At 41.1% G+C, this 20848-nt stretch overlaps 6 protein-coding genes across 6 annotated transcripts; 5 read left to right on the top strand and 1 right to left on the bottom strand.

Annotated features, from left to right (window-relative positions):
* The first annotated feature begins 857 nt into the window (after nucleotides 1–857).
* Nucleotides 858–4348, top strand: LOC115761057 (endoplasmic reticulum metallopeptidase 1-like). The gene is made up of 11 exons (XM_030702672.1): nucleotides 858–1442; nucleotides 1505–1679; nucleotides 1732–1816; nucleotides 1982–2102; nucleotides 2182–2336; nucleotides 2401–2784; nucleotides 2854–3034; nucleotides 3097–3281; nucleotides 3388–3531; nucleotides 3602–4099; nucleotides 4155–4348. The coding sequence occupies exons 1-11, from the start codon at nucleotides 944–946 to the stop codon at nucleotides 4320–4322; spliced, it is 2595 nt and encodes an 864-aa protein (XP_030558532.1). The 5' UTR covers nucleotides 858–943; the 3' UTR covers nucleotides 4323–4348.
* Nucleotides 4349–4765: 417 nt separating this feature from the next.
* LOC115760684 (endocuticle structural glycoprotein ABD-4) lies at nucleotides 4766–7222 on the top strand. Its single transcript, XM_030702151.1, has 3 exons — nucleotides 4766–4923; nucleotides 6613–6838; nucleotides 7010–7222. The coding sequence occupies exons 1-3, from the start codon at nucleotides 4766–4768 to the stop codon at nucleotides 7220–7222; spliced, it is 597 nt and encodes a 198-aa protein (XP_030558011.1).
* A 1133-nt stretch (nucleotides 7223–8355) lies between these two features.
* On the top strand, nucleotides 8356–9366 carry LOC115760841 (larval cuticle protein LCP-30). Its single transcript, XM_030702385.1, has 3 exons — nucleotides 8356–8391; nucleotides 8458–9017; nucleotides 9073–9366. The coding sequence occupies exons 1-3, from the start codon at nucleotides 8374–8376 to the stop codon at nucleotides 9308–9310; spliced, it is 816 nt and encodes a 271-aa protein (XP_030558245.1). The 5' UTR covers nucleotides 8356–8373; the 3' UTR covers nucleotides 9311–9366.
* Nucleotides 9367–9685: 319 nt separating this feature from the next.
* Nucleotides 9686–10466, bottom strand: LOC115760892. The gene is made up of 2 exons (XM_030702458.1): nucleotides 9867–10466; nucleotides 9686–9807 (listed from the first exon to the last, which is right to left on the bottom strand). Exons 1-2 carry the CDS (start codon nucleotides 10464–10466, stop codon nucleotides 9733–9735), a joined length of 675 nt encoding a protein of 224 aa, XP_030558318.1. The 3' UTR covers nucleotides 9686–9732.
* A 3680-nt stretch (nucleotides 10467–14146) lies between these two features.
* LOC115760683 lies at nucleotides 14147–14659 on the top strand. Its single transcript, XM_030702149.1, has one exon. It carries the CDS (start codon nucleotides 14147–14149, stop codon nucleotides 14657–14659), a length of 513 nt encoding a protein of 170 aa, XP_030558009.1.
* Nucleotides 14660–17518: 2859 nt separating this feature from the next.
* LOC115760919 (larval cuticle protein LCP-30) lies at nucleotides 17519–20800 on the top strand. The gene is made up of 7 exons (XM_030702492.1): nucleotides 17519–17633; nucleotides 18155–18287; nucleotides 18696–18722; nucleotides 19264–19414; nucleotides 19490–19505; nucleotides 19904–20076; nucleotides 20141–20800. The coding sequence occupies exons 1-7, from the start codon at nucleotides 17595–17597 to the stop codon at nucleotides 20589–20591; spliced, it is 990 nt and encodes a 329-aa protein (XP_030558352.1). The 5' UTR covers nucleotides 17519–17594; the 3' UTR covers nucleotides 20592–20800.
* Nucleotides 20801–20848: the final 48 nt, after the last annotated feature.

Below are 20848 nucleotides of genomic sequence, written 5' to 3'. Positions count from 1 at the left end.
CAAACATAAAGGAATATTAAATACTAAGGTAGACTCTTTCAATCAGTAAATTTATGAATATCAATATAAATGAAGATATTCTAGGAATATTTTTCATTTTAGAGATTATAATATCTAAGTGAGCTTTAAATATCAGAATTGAATTCAGAATATTGAAAGGCAGCAAATACATATTCAGTATCACATAAACACATATATTTACCTATTTATTTCTAATTGCTTTTTGCAGGCTCTTTATTATTATTATTATTATATGAGCCCTACGTTCCACCCGATAAAACTTCAAGTCATAGACCGACCCTGAATTACTGTTAGTACCAGCAGTTAACAAATAACGGTTAATTGCTTAACAGATGCGAAGTAGTTAGATCAATAAATCCACCATATTAAGTACGATACCTGATAAAGATCTGGGTGAGTGATCACTCGGTCTTGACGATGCCAACTCAATCTGGACCCGAACCGTATTCCAAAGTACGGACAGAATGATTTACCCAATATGCATGCATAGATTTTGACAATGAGAAACGAGGGTCAATAAATGGTATATCAGCTATTGGGTCATAAATATCTATATATATATATATATATATGTATATGTATACGTACCCCCAATGCACAATTTACAAACAAAAAGTTTTACGATGCGCACATAAAGATTAAGTTAAAGATATGAAATCACAGACAATAAAGGCTGCACATACCCCCCACACGTGGGAATTTGCTTTAAATTTAAGAAATTCGACTAGAGATGGACTCAGTTGTCCGAAACAGTTGGACCTTGCAGTTGCTCCGAATAAGATAGCAGCATGGATAACGGCAAGGATAAGGACGTAGGAGGCCTTGGATATTATTATGGAGTACAACTATTAATCGTAGCATTTGTTTTCTATAATCGGTATAGGAGTTTGTCTCCGATGCAGTCGAACCCGAACCGCCGAGAATGGATAATACAATCATTGAACTTATCGAGAAGGACCACCCCAAAAAGCAGCTGCCCTGGTACTATGCGCCCAGTTTTTTGCTTCTATGGGTCGCGCTCTTCTTTGCTGTGGTTTTTCCGCTTTTCAATTCCCTGCCCACACCGGTGAAAATTGATGAGGAAACTACGAAACCGGGTCAATTTGTGGCGGAGCGTGCTCAGTACATATTATTGGAGCTGGATCGTTTGGGACCCAAAATAGTCGGCGATGAAATGAACGAGAAGACAATGGTGGAGTTTATGCTCAGGGAAATTGAAGCCGTGCGTGGGGACATGCGACAGGATCTGTACGACATGGAGGTGGATGTGCAACGGGCATCCGGCGCCTATCTGCACTGGGAAATGATTAACATGTATCAGGCCGTGCAAAATGTGGTTGTCAAGCTGAGTACGAAGAGCTCAAATAGCACATCCTATCTACTCATCAACAGTCATTACGACACCAAGCCGGGCAGTGTGGGTAAGTGTGGAGCCGAGGTGCCGCTGTGAGCCACAATCCTTATTAGGCCTGATTTGCTGCAGGTACCGGAGATGCTGGCTTCATGGTGGTCACCATGCTGGAGGTGATGCGGCAATTGGCCACATCCGAACAAACGTTCGAGCATCCGATTGTCTTTCTATTCAATGGCGCCGAGGAGCAGCCGCTCCAAGGCTCACATGCGTTCATCTCACAGCACAAATGGTCGCCCAACTGCAAGTGAGTAAGGTGTGTAATGTGTGTGAGAGCAGTGCCTAATTCACATTTTTAGGGCGCTGATTAATCTGGATTCCGCCGGTGCCGGTGGTCGTGAGATCCTCTTTCAAGGCGGTCCCAATCACCCCTGGCTAATGCGGGTAAGTTGAGAATTGGAATGGTTATGCTTGTGGCTCGTTCGAAACTCACGTAGACCTTCCGTGGATCTTATCGGGCCTACGATATTGGTTAGATATCAAATCGTTATCAATGTTGCTTATCTGGCTTATTAACAAGAAAATCTTGTCGCTTTTAACTGATTGCAGCACTATAGAGACGCCGCCAAGCATCCGTTTGCAACAACAATGGCCGAGGAGGTATTCCAGGCTGGCATCATACCCTCCGACACAGACTTTCGAATCTTCCGTGACTTTGGTCCAGTGCCAGGTGTGTGTGTGTGTGTGTGTGCATGTGCTAAACCCCACTTCCCCCGTTTACAATCCACATTCCTTTTCACATTAATTAGGTCTGGATATGGCGGGTCAATATAATGGTTTCGTGTACCACACAAAATACGATCGCTTCGATGTGATATCCCGAGACTCTCTGCAGAATACGGGCGAGAATCTGCTGTCGCTGGTGCGTAGTATCGGCAATGCGGAAGAGATGCACGATACTAAGGTACTTTCGCTCAGTTAAACTTTGACTAACAAATCTTGATAAGGCTTATCTTTGTTAACTGTAGGCACACTCCGAGGGTCACTCGGTGTTCTTTGATTTCCTGGGCCTGTTCTTTGTCTACTATCTGGAGTCCACAGGTATTGCCCTCAACATTTGCTTCGGCCTCGGTGGCATTATTCTGGTGTGCGTGTCCCTGTGGCGCATGACAAGGACAACAGAACTTGACATTGGATCCGTATCGGGCGCCTTTGGTATTATGTTTCTATTGGAGCTGGCCTCGTTTGTGCTAGCCCTAGGCCTGCCAGTGCTCATGGCAGTATTCTATGATGCCGGCGATCGCACCTTGACATACTTCACCAACAGCTGGCTGGTAATCGGACTCTTCATTTGCCCCTCGGTCATTGGCCTGGTGTTGCCCTTTACACTCTACTACACCCTGAGGCCCAGTGTAAGTGAACATATTCATGGCTTTTGAGAAGTCGATTTTTACCCAAAGAATTCTTCTTTTTTTTTGCAGAGCAAAATACCGCACACCTATCATCTGCAAATGGCCGGCCACGCCCATTGTGTGTTTTTAGCCATTGTGTGCATTATATTGACAATCGCAGGTCTGCGCAGCGCCTACCTCTTCATGATCTCCCTGCTCTTCTATGTGGGTGCACTGACCATCAATTTGCTCAGCAGCCTGCAAGATCGCGGTAAGTTCTTAATTCAATTCCCATTTGGAAGTGTGTTGCTCACATCTCGGTTATGGCCACAGGCTACTTCTGGTCGCTTGTGCTGTGTGCGTGCCAGGCAATGCCCTTTCTTTATTTCAGCTACTTGTTTCACGCTTTTCTTGTCATTTGCATTCCAATGACGGCGCGTAAGGGCACCGAGGTGAATCCGGATCTGCTGATTGCCCTCTTGTGTGCATTGGGCTCAATTCTTGCGCTAGGCTTTTTGGTAAGTCGAACAACTAAAAATAACTATTATCCTTCTTTTGGCCATAGATTTTATATCTCTTAGGAATATATAAAAGATTTTCTTACTTACCTGCTCTACCTGTTAGGTTCCTCTCATTAATATCTTCCGGCGTCCGAATTGCATGATAGGCGGTCTGGCGCTCATAACCTTTATATTCTGCATGATATCCGTTTCGGAGGTGGGTTTTCCCTATCGCCCTAAAACGAATGTGATGCGGGTTAACTTTTTGGTAAGCTAGCTTATTTTTATATATGCTTACCAGCCCAGCATCGTCTTTTAAAAACCGGCCCTGATTGCAGCAAGTCCATCGGAAATTCTATGAATATGATGGCTCCGTTAGCCTGGAGGATTCTGGCTATTATTTCGATCTACAGGATCGTCGTCTGGAACTGCCGCTGCGTGACAAAGTGGACTTTGACGGCTTGGTGCACCTGGAGGGCGAATGCGATGCCCAAATGATGTGTGGTGTGCCCTGCTTCAATCATCGCTGGTGCGAGGCACGCACAGCAGCTCGCTGGCTGCCCCGTAAGGAACCTGTCGAAGTGCCCGGCACCACAACCCTGGAACTACTGAACAAGACGACACTAGCTGGCGGCTATACGGCGCGCTATCAGTTCAAGCTGACGGGGCCCGCACGCATGAGCATATTCCTGAAGCCCTTGTCTGGAGTGAAAATGCAGGACTGGTCCTTTTTGCGGGGTATGCTGGATAATCCCGGCACTTACAAGCCGCCATATCACATATTCTTTGCCTGGGGCGTCGACAGCTCGCCCATTGAGTTTCACCTGGACCTGACGGTGCGTATTACTAAATATACTTTCATCACATAAATTAGTTACATGCTCTTTACAGAAAGTGAATGGCAACTTCCTGGAGCCCGTTTTCGAGATTGGCATCTCCGGTCATTATATAAGTCATGTGCACAAGCGGGATGCGTACAGCGTGCAGTTTATAGAGGATCTTCCAGATTTTGTGCACGCCATGGAATGGCCAGCCTCCTATGACCGCTATATATATTAATGATTAATTGTTTTAGTATAATAAAATAGTTGAAAGAAAAGTATAAATAAAAAATAAACATTTTATAATGTCTAAGCCCAACCGAATCCAATTGTATTTGCTCTTCCTGGCTGCCGGGCCATCTACTCTTTAGAGGCAAACAAAGGCCCAAAACTGGGCTAAAGATCAAACAAAAGCCACGACAGTAGTGCATTTCATAACGTAGTCGGAATAAATATTTAAGATTAAACAGAATATCTTGCTCTTGTGCGTGGCAAACATTTGTGTAAACACAAACCCGACGAACTGTTGTAATAGCTGAAATTGTATGTTTGTGGCATCATTTACATTTCATTCAAGTTTTCTTTTTTTCAAGACGTATAAAATGTGTTGCATTGGGCCATTGGAAGGCACACTTCGATTTGGTTAACACTCACGGAAAGATCATAGCAGAAACGAATAAAATGAATTTCCTGGTGGTTCTGTTCGTAGCCATCGCGCTTTTTGCAACGGCAAACGCGCAAACGACGGAGAGCATCACCTCCATCATTAGCGACATCCAGGATTCAATTTCCTCCGACTACTCGCCGACTAGCGACTATTACTCTTCTGACTACTCTTCGTATCCAAGTACCTATGACTATTACTATTCCGACTACTATGATGAAGTGACCACCACGAAGCCGTTCAAGCAGCAGTTCCTATCGCTGCTCTTCAACAAGAAGGCTGGATAGCTCAACGCTGACGCCCAACCCGCCACATCCAGCAATAATTTGTTTCGTTAAAATGTGAAAATATACTACTTAATTAAAAGCCAAATAAAATTTAATTTAAAAACAAAAAACAACTGTACCAATTGTATTGGGGGGAGTGAATGACATTTCCACAGGTGTTGCCCAAGAATGAACCAACCCAATGAGGGCTCATTAACGCCTTTGGTCAGAATTGTTCACCTCTCTATGAGCACGACTCCAACAAAGGTCAGCGCCAGACGGACAGAGATCTAGACATGATCATGGTCAGGTGGCGTGGCAACAGTGTCTAGTATAAGTATAGTGATACTCGTCTAATGCTTTTCGGTTTAATGATGATGTTGTTGCCGCCTCCGCTATAGCTGCGACTATGCCTAGGAGAGGAGCAGGGGGATTTTGGCTGCATTGCGCAATTTGATTTCATGAGGCTGTGGCACATCAGAATTTGCAGCTAAAGGTAAATGTCTACAATGTGTAGCTGACAAATTGATTTGAAATGCGAGACGTGTTCTTTGAATGCCACGATACAAGTTTATTTCTCGATAAACATACTCAATCAAAAACTGACCAAAATATTCAGTTACAGCGTTTAGACTACAGTGAAACGCCCAATAGGAAGATTTCTAGCATCTTTTTGAGTAAATAAAACACTGAACAAATTCTTGAAACATATTTAAAAGAAATTTTAAATAGCCTCCATGAATTTATATACTCAAAAATTTAACTTTTCGTTGTATCCAAGATTATTAATTTGGATACAAAAAAATAATAAAGAATTTTTGGAATTTTCTAAATTTGAATAAATATTAATATTAATAGATTTTCAAATCAATGAACGTTTAATTTTAAAATCTTTTAATTATTTCTGCAATAAGATCTATATATTCAAAGAATAAAAAAAAATTATTAATATTTTAAGTCCACAAGTAAGTTAGAAAATCGATTGAAATGTGGAGAAATGTACTTGAGAATAATTAATTTACTTAAAATAGTTGTTTCTGTTATTTTCAAAAATATATTCTAAAATATTTTTGTTAAGAAAGAGAACTTTTTTCTTCCAAACCTTAGACAGAAGCTTTTTCTAAGGCGCCAAAGCTGTTATGGGCTGTAAACAATTCACTAGACAAATTGCAGATTTAACAACAATTTAGAAACAACAACACGCAAACAATGCACTTGAAGAAGTCGGGGTAGATTTAATCAGTTTTGGCCAGGCTGTGAGTTTGGCTTCTGATCTGTGCATCTTCCAAATGCTAAACACCCATCAATGGCCAAGCTGGAGCTACAGCCAGAGTCAGAGCCAGAGCCGCTCTGCTGCAAGCGTTGCAAGTGGCAGCTGTAAAGTTCAAGCATTCAGCATTCAGTCAGTGCTCGAGTACTCAAAAGCAGCGCGCCACAAGATTCAAGATTTTGCTATAAATATTCAAACCTTTGGCGTTGGTGGCCACAGTTTCAAATCGAGACGCTGACAGTTGCCACTCCAGAGCCCAGCACAGGATACAACCAACTAATGCAATACCTTGTAAGTACATTGGCTAAGACACATCGGTTTTATTCAGTTCAGTTGGACTAATCCTCTGTCAGCTGCTGACTCTTGCAGCTCTGCTGCTGTGCACAACACATGCACGACCGCAAGGACCTGCCACGGAGCCAATCAAGATAATACGACAGGAGCAGGAGGTCAACTTCGATGGCTCCTACAAGTATGGCTATGAGACCGAAAATGGCATCAATGTGGAGGAGGAGGGCTACCTCAAGAATGCTGGCACCGACAATGCAGGACCGGTGAGTGAGACCCCAAATATCACACAACCATTTGGCATTTGCATCTGAAGCTGAAGCTGCCTCACGACATTGCCCCGCGAGGCTGACAAATTGTTCGGGTCATGTAATTAGCTGTGCATCTGTGCATTGTTTTCTGCTCTTTTTCGCTAAACTCTTTGCTGGGTCTAAAAGGTCGCTCAGGGCTTCTTCTCCTACACCGCGCCCGATGGCACACCCATACGGATTACCTATGTGGCCGATGAGAACGGCTTCCAGCCGCAGGGCGATCATTTACCCACGGCTCCGCCCATACCACCAGCCATACAGAGGGCCTTGGATTACATAGCCACAGCACCACCGCCACCCGCTGAGCAGCAGAGCGCCTACACCGCACGCCGGGGATAAGTGCTCTCTCTCTCTCTCTCTCTCTGAGAGCACAGAGAAAGAAATATCCAAGGAGCGTGGGGAGAGTGAGGGGTATTGTGAGAGGCGGAGACAACGAAAATTTGCTTGTTAACCAAAATTGTTAAATCAGAAAATTAGAAAATATTCCGCACATGTAAATAAATATGCAAAATTAATAAACTGTGTCTAAACGGAGAGTCTTTGAGTCTTTAAGCTTTTGGGATTGGATTTAGAAAAACAAGAATTATTTTAATTTGTAAATAAATGTAGGGAAATGCGGCAGATTATGTGACCCAGTCAGATGAACAATTGCACATAGAGACAGCCGGTGCGGAATACAAGACTATCTATGCTGATATATGTTTTATAATATATTAGCTACTAAAAACATGTTGGACAATATAAAACGTATATATGTATATAAATGATATATGAAACTGCTCTATAACCAACTGGCAGAGACTAATGCCAGGCTTAAAGCACCTGCAATCTTTAATATTTCATTATAGAATATTCTTCAAAACAAATGAAATTGCTTCAAACAGCAAATGCCTTATTAGCAGTATGAAGTGTTGATACAAGATCTTCTAGATCTTCTTCCTACAATATTTTCTAGGCCATACTCATTAAAATATAGATGAAAAGCTTTGTATATCAACAATCAGATATTCTTCGGATATTCTCCACACAGCATACTTTCAGGCAGTCAAGTAAACCGCCCAAGCAACTGGTTTTATGTGTTCTGTGGTGCTCATCCAATGGAGATGTTGCTCCATATGTCGTCACCTCGCATTAGCCAATGCTCGCCAAAATTAGTTGCTGTCAAAAGAAATGTTAGCGTTTCCGTGTCGTCGATGTCAAACACAAAATTAATTGAATCGATTGCCATCAGAAGAATGGTCTATCCGTTTAATCATAGCTCGTGTTGGGTGGCAGCTGCTTTCCAGAAAATATGTAGTAAACGCCTCGTAAATCACGGTTAATAGATCTAGTTTTGAGCGCTTTGCAAATGTTGTCCGTTCAGCTCCAAGCTGGCCAGTTGGCCATAGCACACATAGAACGAGTGGATCTTCCATAGGCCTGGTGGGCGTTGTGCATCGCTCATATATAAAGCTCTGGTCGTGGCTAAAACTGCTCATTGCTGATTAACCATGTTGTTGCGTCTAACGGTAAGTTTTCCAGCTGCTGCTGCAGTTGGTCTGCAGTTATCTGACCACGCCTCCCTCCTCCTATAGATTTGGCTGCTGATCTGCGCTGCAGTTGCGCTGGCCCAGAACGATGGTCGCTATCGTCCTCCGCCAACCACACCGTCCGTGCTAAGGGCGAGGACTAATGCCAATGCCAATGCGGGTCGCTATACGGGCGCCAGCGATGGACGGTATGTGGCCGGCAATGATGGACGCTATCGCGGCGGCGGCGATGGACGCTACAGAGGCGGCAACGATGGGCGTTATGTGCACAAGGATGTCAAGTACCAGCACGATAATCGTCCTGGTGGTGACTACACTGGCGACAGCAATCCCTATGTGGCTGATAAGAACAAGTTCGGTGCTGGCGGCGGTGCTGGACGTGGCGGTGGTGGAGCTGGTGCCAATGGAGCTAGGGGCAGTGGAGCTGGTGCTGGTGCGACAACTGCTGCTAATAAGCCACGCCCAAGTACGTCGCTGCCACGCCCAACGCCTGCCGTCGATCTGCGACCCAACTTGCCACAAGGACGCGGCACTGGCATTGGCAAAAACGGTTTCCTGATTCTGCGTCAGGAAGGCGAACTGCAGGCCGATGGCTACAACTATCTGTAAGTGGATATATTCCTTAGAGTCCTGCGATATTTAACCGAATTCCTGTGCCAGCTACGAGACGGAGAACGGCATTCTCGGCGAGGAGAGTGGACGCATTGAGAAGCAAACCGAGGGCGATGCTCTGCGCTCCAAAGGCTACTACGAGTACACCGGTGACGATGGCCTGCTCTACCGCGTGGACTATGTGGCCGATGAGAATGGCTTTGTGCCCGCCGGCGAACACATTCCCAAAGTGCCGGAGCACATACCCAGGCTGCTGACCTATCTGAAGGAGCAGGGCGCTTTGTAAATATATATAGAAATCTATTTTGTTCGTTATTTCGGTTATCAGGAAATAAAAGAGTTTTCTTTAAAAAAAAAGTAAACTTAATATATTGCGGATAATATACCAAGGAGTGCCAAATTATGCTCAAATATATGTAAATATGAAAGCATTTGGATCTTGGGGAGAACTAGGTCTTAAAAAATATTGTAAGACGATGAACAAAGCAAGAATATCCCAGTTGCAAAACACTTAATTATTATAAAAAAAGCACATAGTTATAGACTAACTAACTTATTTTTAAATAACACTGGCCACTTAACCGTTTGGCCTAGATAAGTCTGGGATTATATTTCAGACTCTCTTTGCTCAGAGTTATAAAAGATATACATTTAAGGATTCATTTGGCAAATATATTTCTTTTTTTTTTATAAAAATTTCAATAAAAATTAGTTCAGGTTCGGCAAGATCTGCTGTTGTATATACTCCAGCACCTCATTAATAGTTGACTGCACTTTGGCGGGCTGCAATAAAGATACATTTATCAAACTGCCTCTAAGCTTTGACATTATAGCTGACTTACATCCTGTTCGGTATTGATTTTTGTATCCCCGTACTGCCCTGGATAGGGCAGCTGCTCGTCAGATTTTTGGTCTGGCAGCGGAGTTTGGGGCTGCGCATACTCATAGGACTGAGCCGGTTGGTAGCGTGCTTGGGATTCAGTATCCCAGAGCCGGTTCTCGTTCACGTAGCTGAATTGGCGCTGGTCCTCGCTTGTGCCGTCGCCATCGCGCACCCATTCGAATTGAATAATTTGCCAGCCGGTGCCATTGTAGTTGAAGTCAATCATGAAACGCAGATGATCGCGTGGTCCCAGAGCAAAGTTCTCCTGAGCCTCCTGTACGGTGGCGGCCAGCTGACGCTCGGCCTGCCGAAAGATGCCGCGCAAATCATTCGCATACGGTTGCCCGCGATCTCCGTAGCCGCCATCGTAGGGCCTGGGATCGTGCCGATACTTGCCGCTGTCATCCGGCTGGTACCAGCCGGCAGAGCCATGCAGCTCGTGGGCATAGTGTCCCGGCTTGGATGGTGCTGTGGGCAGTGGCGGCTGCTGATCCTCTCCAGATCCTTCTGCCCTGCCCAGGCTTAACAGGAGAAAGGCAATGAACAAAGTTGTGTACATCTCGACTAGTTGAATGCGTTTAACTGTAGCTAATCCAATCACTGGCCAAGTTAGTTTCAGTTTCAATTGCACTTGAAGTAGGCATCGACTGGCAGCTAATTAATTGACCGGTTTTATGTGGAAGATGCGGCCGTTTAATTATTTAATTAGCTAGTTTATTCGGTGGTTGCTGCGACTGATTGCTGCACGAGCCACAGGCTTGACTCTAGCGTAACGCATGCTAATTGAAATTCTTTGCATACTAACAAGCCATAAAGTGGCTACCGAGTAATCCCAGTCACCAAGCCAAGTAACCCAACTCGTTTTCACAGACAGCTCCCAATTGCTTTTGACCTTTTGAACGCCGGCGACAAAAAAATCTCAAAACGGAAACCAGTGTCGACAGCTGTCACCGTCGCACGGGGTAATCCGATGAGCCTCAGTCTTGTTTCAGTGCTAAAAAATGCAAAATATTTGTAGCAAAAGCTAAAACATTTTAGTTTCAGATTGGAAAAATAAATCAGAATATTCAATTCTCAAAATAAGTAAGATCATTTTATCTGTTCCTAGTTAAATTCTATTCTAAATATTTTGCAGAATTTAATTTTCATTTAAAACCTGTTGAAGTTGTCTAAAAATATGCATTTAATAAGTACTAAGGAAAGTTAGAACTTTCCTCAAATTAAATTGAGCTCATCTCTAAGACATGCTTACAATATAAATTCCACACCGATCAACTGCACTTTAACCACCTGCCACACCCAATGGATATTTCTAATCGCCTTATCATTGTAACTGTCGGAAGCTTGAAATATTTGTCTGGTCGGGGGCAATTTGTAGACACTTGAATGGATTTGATAGGATCCAAGTTAATTAGTGTCGTTTAAATCAAATTTAACGCTCGTCATAAACAATAAAACGATCGTTTGCCTTAATGGGCATTCATAATAACCGAAGATCAATCAAAACGGACGCCAAGCACCCATCAATCATCAATCATCATCAGTCAGCTGTCAGCAATGGGCATTCAAACATGATGGGAGCAAGTCAAAACACGCTTAGGCTAAAAAAGAATGTTTGAGCCGTGTGTGAAATTGAAAGTGAAAACGCCCACAAAACCAAGCAAAAATCTTAAGACTAAACTTCGCAAAGAATCTTTAACCTTTTACCTTGCAGCCGGACATGAGTCAAAGAGAAATTAGTCATATCTGAATACGTAGGAACAAAAGTTAATAAACTTGGTAGCTGCTCTTAGCTCTGACATTTAGCCTTTTACCTTGCAAAGTGGATAACAAAAAATAACAAAAAATTAAATTAAATAAGGAACATAAAATACCTTGAAATGATCTTATTATGAGGCGTAAACAGGGAATAAGACAATCAAATGTATTTTGACGTTTTTGTCAGATTATAAAATTAAAAGCTACGACAATTTTTGGTTTTTTGTCAATTTCCAAAAGCTGGTCTGCAAAAATTAATATTTTGTTATAGATAATTAAACGCGCTTCGTCCAGAACCGACTGAAACAATGATAAAACAAGATACAAGTTAGATTAATAACCAGTTGTATTAGTTGCTGCATATGCAAATTTTTGCACCTGGAATATTTGTCAAATGCTCACATAATATGAAACAGATACAGGTAAAAACAGAGATATAATATACCTGTAAGTGTGATGAGTTTTGGCTGCGCTAATCCCAACAATGCGTAATTTGGTGTTTTGCATGCAATTCATTTATTTCAGCTCCCCTCAGCTGACTCCAGCAGCTGCTCCAGCCCCCTCGCCACAAATTATCATGAACGAAAAAACGAATCTGTCGCCACATTTATTTAATTTAATTTCTGTGGTGGCGCCCATGGGCCTAGACAATTAAATTGTTGGCGTCACGAATTTAACCCTTGGTTGTATAATAAAAACAAATCTCAGCCTTGAACTTAAATTTACTTGTTTTTTGAAATTCCTTAAAGCTGAGTGCGCAACTGATAAATTTCTGTTTAAAAAACACAACAACATTCGTCTTCTTTTTTACACAGGCTGTGATTTTATTCAGATGGTAATTTTCTCTCATAAAATAAGCCGATAACGTAAAAGACGAGATATAACATTAATATTTAATTTAGCACCAACTGATAAAAATCACACCCAAGCTGAAAGCTCTAGAAATTTACGAGTCTAACTGCGTATCGGATCTTTGGTCGGTGCTTTGAACTTTACGGTATTTTCTACGCCCACCGATATATGTATATATATATATATATATGTATAAGGTGATGCTTGTATCTCATTAAGGCTCAGATCATTTGGTAATTTGTTGTATTGTTCCAAATGCAGTTCGTATGACGCCTTTGGCAAAATTTACAATGCATTTTGTATTTTCTAAATTAATTTGTTCGCAAAAACAAATGTTAACAGCAAACAGCTACAAATCATTTGATTTAATTGATTCCATTAAAGGTACATACACTGAGTGCTACCCAAAGCCATCCATCTATTTGGCAATTCGGCTACCAATTCGCACACGATTGCAAAACTCGCTTCAACTGAGAATATTTATAGGCGACAAGCTCTACAAATTATTTCGAATATAGAGCGAGATGATAATTAAGCAAACTTCACTTAAGTTAATCTTTGAAACCGGCTGCTAAAACAAATCCGACTGACAGCCAGTCAGATATACTGAAATCGTATAAGCCCACGGCGGAGAGTAATGGCAATTTATTGCCCAAACTCAATGCTCAATACTCACCCTATAAAGATTTCAATTGCTTAACAAATGCCATCTGAAAGCAGGTGAAAATACGCGTTTATCATAAGTGTTTGGAGAGGTGTCGAAAACGGGAATCATACCCAATGCGAGTGCTGACATTATTATAAATGTGTTGTGCAAGCAGCACGACCGAATGCCTGCTTAAGAAATCGAAGAATTATGTATTTGTTAAGAAGCATTCATAAATTGAGTTCACAAAGAAATATTTAACAAACAAATTTATGAGAGTTTTTGGCAATAATTTTGAATGATTTTAATTAAATATTCCTACTTGCAATTCTTATCTAATATATAATTTATATAATATTCTAAAGTATATATGGTAGAATATAGTTTGAAATATATCATTTAACTCCATAAATGGTATAGAAAGAAAAGGCAGTACGAAAAGTACTTGGCACTGAGATACTCTGTACTCAAGGTCAAATGTTTTTTTTTACTTATTTTCCGAGGTACTGTCATTAGTTATTTTACAGTCTAAAGGTCTAAAATCTTACATAGGATATAGGATCACACCTAAGTATAAAGAAAACGAGTATGGTTTAATGAATCTACCTTTAATCCCAGATAGCTATATAATACTTCAACATCTCCCAGTTTTTAAACTCTTCAATTTGCTGAAATTTCGTCAATTCGTTGGTTAAACGAAACTTCCATAGAGTCATTTTAATTGCTTGAGATTAAAGCCGCAAACGTATATAGAAATTTGTATGTCATGAGTGATTAAGTTTCAAACAATAAGTCACAGAGGAGAAAAAAAAACGGAAATAAAATAATAACCGACCGGACGCTTAGTCATGCAGTGTAAGAATGCGTGATATGCTCAAGCCGAATACCACACAGCTATGTAGTTCGTGTTGTGACTTCTTGCTGGAAGCTCGTACTTACACCTAAACGAGCTGAGTGCATTCTTATCACTGGCCTAGCGTATGATGGGCCGTACTCTCACACTGTTCTCGGGCTTCACTGTACTTGCAGTTGTGTGCAACAGTTGCGCCGCAGCCGAGTTACTCGAGTGCTATGAGTGCTTCGAGGGAGCGGGAGCAAATATGGAGAAACCGCTTCCGGTATGCTCACAGCTGAGAAACAGTCCGGAATTCAGGGTGGTCTGTCCCAATTCCACAATGTGCCTAAAGACAGTGAGCACAATTAACTTACAAGATGGATCGAAATGGTCGGCTGTTCTCAGAGGCTGCGCAAACCAAGTGAAGATAACGCATGTGCTCCGCAATAGATTTTATGAGGAAGTCGCAGTCATAGACGAGCCCTATAAAGATGGCTGCATTGAGAAGAAAGATCACAATATGCTGACATCAACGGTCCAGCAATGTTATTGTCGGGGCAATCTGTGCAATTCGGCGACTTATCGCGACCTCAACATTCCCATTAAAATGATGTACATAATGTTGTTGTTGCGCCACTTGCGACAACTCAGTGGGATTTGAATGCTCTCAGTCAGATTATATAGAATTAACCAGTCGACTATGTAGCAGATTATTAGTATAACAGGAAAGTCTCTTTAATTAACTATAAGTATCCATAAGAACTTGAATAAATATATAGATAATAAAAACAATTCCGGTTGCATACCAAATCTACTCATTAAGTAGCTTAAAAAAGATTATAGAATATGAAATTGAATAAAATCTTTGAATGTATTTGTGATATACGTTAAATTCTCCAGCTACAGCTGAGCTGAGATTATGAAGAAAGTGTGAAATGCTTTTAGCCAAAATGCGAATCAAGGTCAATGGCAAGTCTGAATCAGCGGGAAGCCATATAAATTCAATTCAAGTTGCATTGCTGATGCCCAATCGAATTGGACTTGTAATTGATTAAAAATCAACATACACTTAAATATTTATTAAGTATTTGTGATTTTTATAAATGCCATAATTATACCTACTATACATACTCTACCAGAGTGAATCAAAAGTCAAAAAAACAGCAGCAACCGCAACAATAACAACAACAACAACAACAACAACAGCCACGCGACGTGATTCACAGTGCGAGGGATTTGGAGATTTGGCACTTGGGGTTCGGGCACGGAACGGAACGGAACCGAATGGATCGGATCGATTTGGCCTGGCATGCGGGTTCAGTGTACGACCTTTGCAGTGCAGTGACTGCAACGCCCCTGCCCTGCCCTGCCCCTGCCCCTGCCTTGCCCCACCTCGACCCAACTCTTTTCGCTTTCGTCTACTCAGGATCGTTGCCGGCTGTTTAATCACAGTTTATGTTTATTGTTGCAATTAATCCGCATAATAAAAGATATGCTTAGCTTAACTGCAGCTGCGGCCGACTTTTTGGATAGGTTACCAGTTAAAGCCTTATCCGAAAAATAAAAAATCCGTTAAGTTGAGCTAAGGACACACATCCGAGCATCGGGGAGTCGATGTCACTGCTTGCTACACAATTAAAATCAATTTTGTCAACATTTTTCTTCCACGTCTGTCGCCGATTTTGATTCCGATTCCGACTTTGATTCCGGTTATACATACGCATACGCATACCCATATGTTGGGGGCACCAAGCCCCAGTCCCCAATCCCCAGTACCCAGTCCCAATCTCAGTCACCAGCTTGAATAAAATTAATGCATTTCGCATTGCGGCAGGCGCGCGCAATTTGAATGTTTTTTTTTTATTTTTTGAAGCTGTTGTGCCTCTTGTTGTTGTTATTGTTGCCGTCTTGCCGTGTTTCCGTTGTTTTTTTGTAATTTATGATTTCATTACGGCACTTTTATGGCGCTTCCGAGTGCCTCAGGTAGTTGGCTTGGATAAGATCTTTAGAAGACGATGACGATGTTGTCATCAGTTCAAGTCCCAAGCTTAAGCTACGCACCAACTGCAACAATGTGATAAAAATATTTAAATGTCCCGCTTCATTTAATTACGAACAGCTTTTAATGATGGAATGCTGCATATCCTAGAACAATATTTGGCACTGAATTATTTAAAATAACAATAATAATATGTTTATAAATAGATTTCGGTTTGTAGTCAAGCTGTTTGGGACCAAAATTAAGGGCCATTAAAATTTGAATAAAAATATGATAATAATACGAAATTTATCTAAAATCGAATTTTAAAACTGCTGGTACATTATCAAAACAAAATTTATATATACGAAAACAAGAAATCAAAAGATCTTGAATTTTTTCAAATAAACTGAATATCAATAAAAAAAATAACATGTATTTAAGCTTTAAATAAAAACCATTCATTTTTCTATAGGCAAATTTACTTTATATAATAGATATTTGGTTAGGCTGATTATTTATCCAGACACTCTTGAAAGATTCATGAAAATAACACGCTAAATGAATGACTATTCATTGTATTCATGAATGTGTAAGCTCTGTAAAGCATGCTCAATATATGTTAGTTAAATCTTACAGAAAAGAACACACACTCTGCACATATTTTTAATTATTATATACGTTGTATATACAATATATATTTGTTTTTTCCGTGGCCTGCAGACTGAAGCTGACCTTTGTTTATCAGCAATAAACTTAATATTGATAATGAGTCGCTGCTGGTGCTACTGACACAGTATTCAGATGAAATGGAATGACGTATTTTTTTTGTGGGAAATTTGGGAGCATTTTATAAGAAAAACAAAATGCGTCATTTCGCAGTTGGAAATCCTTGAGTTACACTTAGATGAAATGTTAATTTATATATCGAGCAAAAGGCGCAACCTCTAAATGTTTGATGAATGCCAAAGGTGCATTCGCATTGAATGTAATAAATTATGAGAATTATTTAATTGAATTAATTCGTAATTACAATTATTGGCAAATGAGCAGCCGTTTAATAAAGCTTACAGTTAATTTCAACAAATGCCAAAAATAATCCAAAAACAATATAAAATTATAAAAAATGAAAAAAACGTATAAAAACAATAACCAAATTAATAACAACAACAACAGCAACAAGAAGAACCCGTCATGTGTCTAAATTAAGGGAGCGCAGCTCAAGACGTCGTTTTTGGCGCTGTTGTTGCCGTAGCTGTTATTGAACTGAACTGAGATGAACTGCGTGAGCAAAGTCGTCTGAGTTGATCTGTCGAATCCATAACCGAACCGCTCTCAAATTGTGGAGCAAATGAGGCTAACTACCTCTCCCAGACATGCGAGAATTTAGGCGCGGTTGCTGTGAGAATCAGATTGCGAGATGCGCTCGCACGGTACTTGGCACATTTCTATATAAATCCGGTGTACCTCAGCGAAATACAAACATTCCTGTTGCAGCAGCAGACGCGTTAACCGCATCAGGACCTAAAACACAATCTCAACAGGATAATATCCAAGGATCAAGAATATATCTCTAAATACACCCAACACAAAAAACAAACATAAATCAATTCACAAAATGTTCGCGAAAACAGTGCTAAGCGTTTTTGTGATTGTGGTGAGTAAAGTGTGTGTTAAAGGACATTAATACAGTCCAATTACAGTGCTTAGTGACGCCATTAACGGATACAATTTGAACTACATAAAGTATACGCATATCAAGTATACGCCACTTGGGCGCCAAACTCAATTAGTACACTTATATACTATCCATACCTGGTCTACACTTAGAGTTGGTAAAAAACAATTCTGAACTTTTTCGTGCCAAGTCAGTTAAAGCTCAATCTCATGGCTATGCAGGCTTTGCTTTGATTTGCAGCTGAGTCAAAGTCAAGTCTTTCAAATTTTTTCATACCTCATAACTCAGCGTTATTAATGGCATTTGAAATATCATAAAATATTTCATAAACAAAAAGCACATAACGTGTTTTGGGGGTTTCTGCGCGTGCCCATTGGCATTTATTACTTCCGGCCGGCTTATTGAACTGTGAATAAGACCTGGGAGTTGCCGCGCTCATTTAATATGCCAAATCCCATATACCAAATATTATAATTAATTTATGAATAAATTCTTTACAGGGCCTTGTTGCAGTCAGCCTCAGCAATCCCGTTGATAACAATGGCAAGTATACGGTTTCAGCGCAAAACTCAAACGACGGCAAATATCATGCACAAGATGATGGAAGATATCATCCGAGTTCAGCGGACGAAGGTATTTCGGCATTGCAATTGAGTATCTAAGCACCTGATTATTTGGTACCACAAGTTGTTGCATGACGCCTTCCCGCACTGCATGCTGAAGCCACCAGCACTAACAAGAACAAGTCCAATGGGACAACCAACACACACACTCGCACACTAACATTAATATAGCACATGCATTTCTTAATGTATTGTACCTACTGATAACCCAATTTCATTTATGAATCCGTGATAATAGCAAAGTTCAAGCTCAAGCTAAAAATTCGGTTGGTTTTGGTAAACACGAGTCATTGAAATTTGTTATCTTTGGGAATACTGTCGGCTTGAGCTGACTTTATTGTGTCGCACATTAACTGCATTGTATTTTATTATTGTAGCATATACTTGTATATATATATTAACATTTAATTTCTTATAGGCCGAGGTGGCTATCAGGATTCTTTAGGTAAACATAACAGTGTATTGTCGAAAAATGTTTAATTTTCTAGAAAAAAAAAACAACACAAACAAAGTCACACAAACACTCAAACATCATATCACACTAAACATCGAATTAAAGAAAAATTATAGTATTATATCAAAATACTCCTAAGCTTAACCATAAACTGTGTCCAACAGGCGCAGTTAGCACAAAAATGCAAACTTTATAATTCTCAAACAGTTTAAGCAAACAAAAGACTTAATTGCATGCATGTTGACAATGCTCGCTGTAGACCGTTGTTTAACTGCCTTTTTGCTTTTTTAAGGGCGTGTGCTCCAATTGCAAAAAAAAAAAACATTATATCATGAATATTCTTAATTATTCCGTAAGCCTCTCATACGATGAACTGCATAAATACGTATAGCTAATTTCGTCTAACCTGATCTTCCATACGAAGTACTAGTTTACACTCACTTAAACACACACAAAACTCACACTCACACATAAATGCTTTAAAAATGCGATTCTTTCTAAGATTTGTTTGAATTTATTTTCCACTGAACAGGTCGTTATCATCACATGGTGCAGCCCTACATGCATGTGAGCGATAACCGTGAACTTGGAATTTATCATCATATTCCCTATCCATACGATGGTGGGTATGGGCCATACTCGGGCCTCAATCGCCCCTATGTGCACGATGACAGACCCTACAAGTAAGCAATAACTTTTACTAACTTTTATTGCAAATCTAATTCCTTTTTTTTGCATATTTCTTCCACTTTCCATAGCCATGATCTTTACACAGTAAGTAAAGCTGAGTTTAAAGTACCCGAAATACGCTTGGAATACGGCTTTCCCGATCATGAACCGCAAATCGAACACTAAAGCTAAAACAATGCTCAGTACCACAAAAACAGTATTCACGATCAGTTTAAAAAAAGAAATCCAAATAGCCAGTACCCCCCACGCTTTCATAACTCAACAGCCATTAATCAAAAAGCAACCTGCCAAGCGTTCCCGTTTCCTGTCACTCCCAATGCGCTGCATGACACCAACTCCACCAAATGCCTGCATATGCATGAAACCCTCTTACGCATACACACAATCCCACCCAAAAAAAAAAAAACAACCACACGCACACGCATACGAAACTCCTGCCAATTTGATGAGCTCGATACTTAACACGTACCATAACAACACAGTCGACCACAACAACCACAACGAAGAAACCAACCACAACCACAGAACGCACCACAACAACAACGACCACGACGACGACGACGCCACGCCCCATACTCTTCAACTATGATGACGAGGGACGCCATAAGATTCTGCACCAGGAAGAGATCCGCAAGAAGGACAAATATGATCATGCGTAAGTTGCATGAGCTCCCATTTAACCGATCAACCACTCACCCAATCCCAATTTGTGTTCACAGTTTCCTGACTGAGAACGGCATCTATGGCGAGGAGCAGGCGAAACTGCATCATGGAGGTGGTACACATGCCAAAGGCTACTATGAATACACCGGAGATGATGGCAAATTGTATCGCGTGAACTATGCATCCAATGATAGGGGATTCATGCCCGAGGGTGAGCACATTCCAACACCACCTCCGATTCCCGAGGCCATTGCTCGTGCTCTGAAGTATGTGGAGGAGCAGCACAAGGCGAATGGAGATAAGCCTCTGTTCGATCATCGCGGATTCCGTATCAATCACATGACCAAGGAAATCAAGGCACAAATCAAGTCCATTCATCTGGATCAAATGCCCAAGGAGCTAAGCGATCAAATCCGTATGCTGGAGCACGAGGTCGAGCTGGCCGAGGAGGAGGAGGCGCGCGAACTAGAGGAAGAGCAGCGCCGGAAAAGTGCTCATCAGCTCTAATTTGAAGCGAGTGAATTCCCCCCACATTGCTGTGTTCTCATCTAAAGCCATAGGGATTGTGTTGTGCACAACACATTCTTAAGTCCCCCGCCCTTAACCCCCTGCACCATTCAAATGTCCCCCCATTCCCATGCATTTGCCACAAGCAGCTGGCAAAAACTATAACAAGCCATCGAAAAACTGCAAAAAAAAAAAGAACAACAAACGAAAATCCATAAAAAATGAATTGTACACAAAAGGATTTGGTACTCGTATAG

Source organism: Drosophila novamexicana, unplaced genomic scaffold (genome assembly GCF_003285875.2).
Source record: "Drosophila novamexicana strain 15010-1031.04,08,12 unplaced genomic scaffold, DnovRS2.1 tig00000462-arrow-pilon, whole genome shotgun sequence".
Lineage (NCBI taxonomy): Eukaryota > Metazoa > Arthropoda > Insecta > Diptera > Drosophilidae > Drosophila > Drosophila novamexicana.
This window is presented reverse-complemented; position numbering and strand designations above follow the sequence as displayed.

Excerpts from the sequence above, each read along its gene's own strand:
- LOC115761057 (XM_030702672.1), top strand. The coding sequence starts at position 944 with ATGGATAATACAATCATTGAACTTATCGAGAAGGACCACCCCAAAAAG. Across the intron at positions 2,337-2,400 it reads AAGAGATGCACGATACTAAG|GCACACTCCGAGGGTCACTC; the intron begins GTACTTTCGCTC and ends TGTTAACTGTAG. Across the intron at positions 3,532-3,601 it reads TGATGCGGGTTAACTTTTTG|CAAGTCCATCGGAAATTCTA; the intron begins GTAAGCTAGCTT and ends CCCTGATTGCAG.
- LOC115760684 (XM_030702151.1), top strand. The coding sequence starts at position 4,766 with ATGAATTTCCTGGTGGTTCTGTTCGTAGCCATCGCGCTTTTTGCAACG. Across the intron at positions 4,924-6,612 it reads TACTCTTCTGACTACTCTTC|TTCAGTTGGACTAATCCTCT; the intron begins GTATCCAAGTAC and ends GGTTTTATTCAG. Across the intron at positions 6,839-7,009 it reads GCACCGACAATGCAGGACCG|GTCGCTCAGGGCTTCTTCTC; the intron begins GTGAGTGAGACC and ends TGGGTCTAAAAG.
- LOC115760841 (XM_030702385.1), top strand. Across the intron at positions 9,018-9,072 it reads GCCGATGGCTACAACTATCT|CTACGAGACGGAGAACGGCA; the intron begins GTAAGTGGATAT and ends TTCCTGTGCCAG.
- LOC115760892 (XM_030702458.1), bottom strand. The coding sequence starts at position 10,466 with ATGTACACAACTTTGTTCATTGCCTTTCTCCTGTTAAGCCTGGGCAGG. Across the intron at positions 9,808-9,866 it reads AAATCAATACCGAACAGGAT|CCCGCCAAAGTGCAGTCAAC; the intron begins GTAAGTCAGCTA and ends TCTTTATTGCAG.
- LOC115760683 (XM_030702149.1), top strand. The coding sequence starts at position 14,147 with ATGGGCCGTACTCTCACACTGTTCTCGGGCTTCACTGTACTTGCAGTT.
- LOC115760919 (XM_030702492.1), top strand. The coding sequence starts at position 17,595 with ATGTTCGCGAAAACAGTGCTAAGCGTTTTTGTGATTGTG. Across the intron at positions 17,634-18,154 it reads TAAGCGTTTTTGTGATTGTG|GGCCTTGTTGCAGTCAGCCT; the intron begins GTGAGTAAAGTG and ends AATTCTTTACAG. Across the intron at positions 20,077-20,140 it reads AAGGACAAATATGATCATGC|TTTCCTGACTGAGAACGGCA; the intron begins GTAAGTTGCATG and ends TTGTGTTCACAG.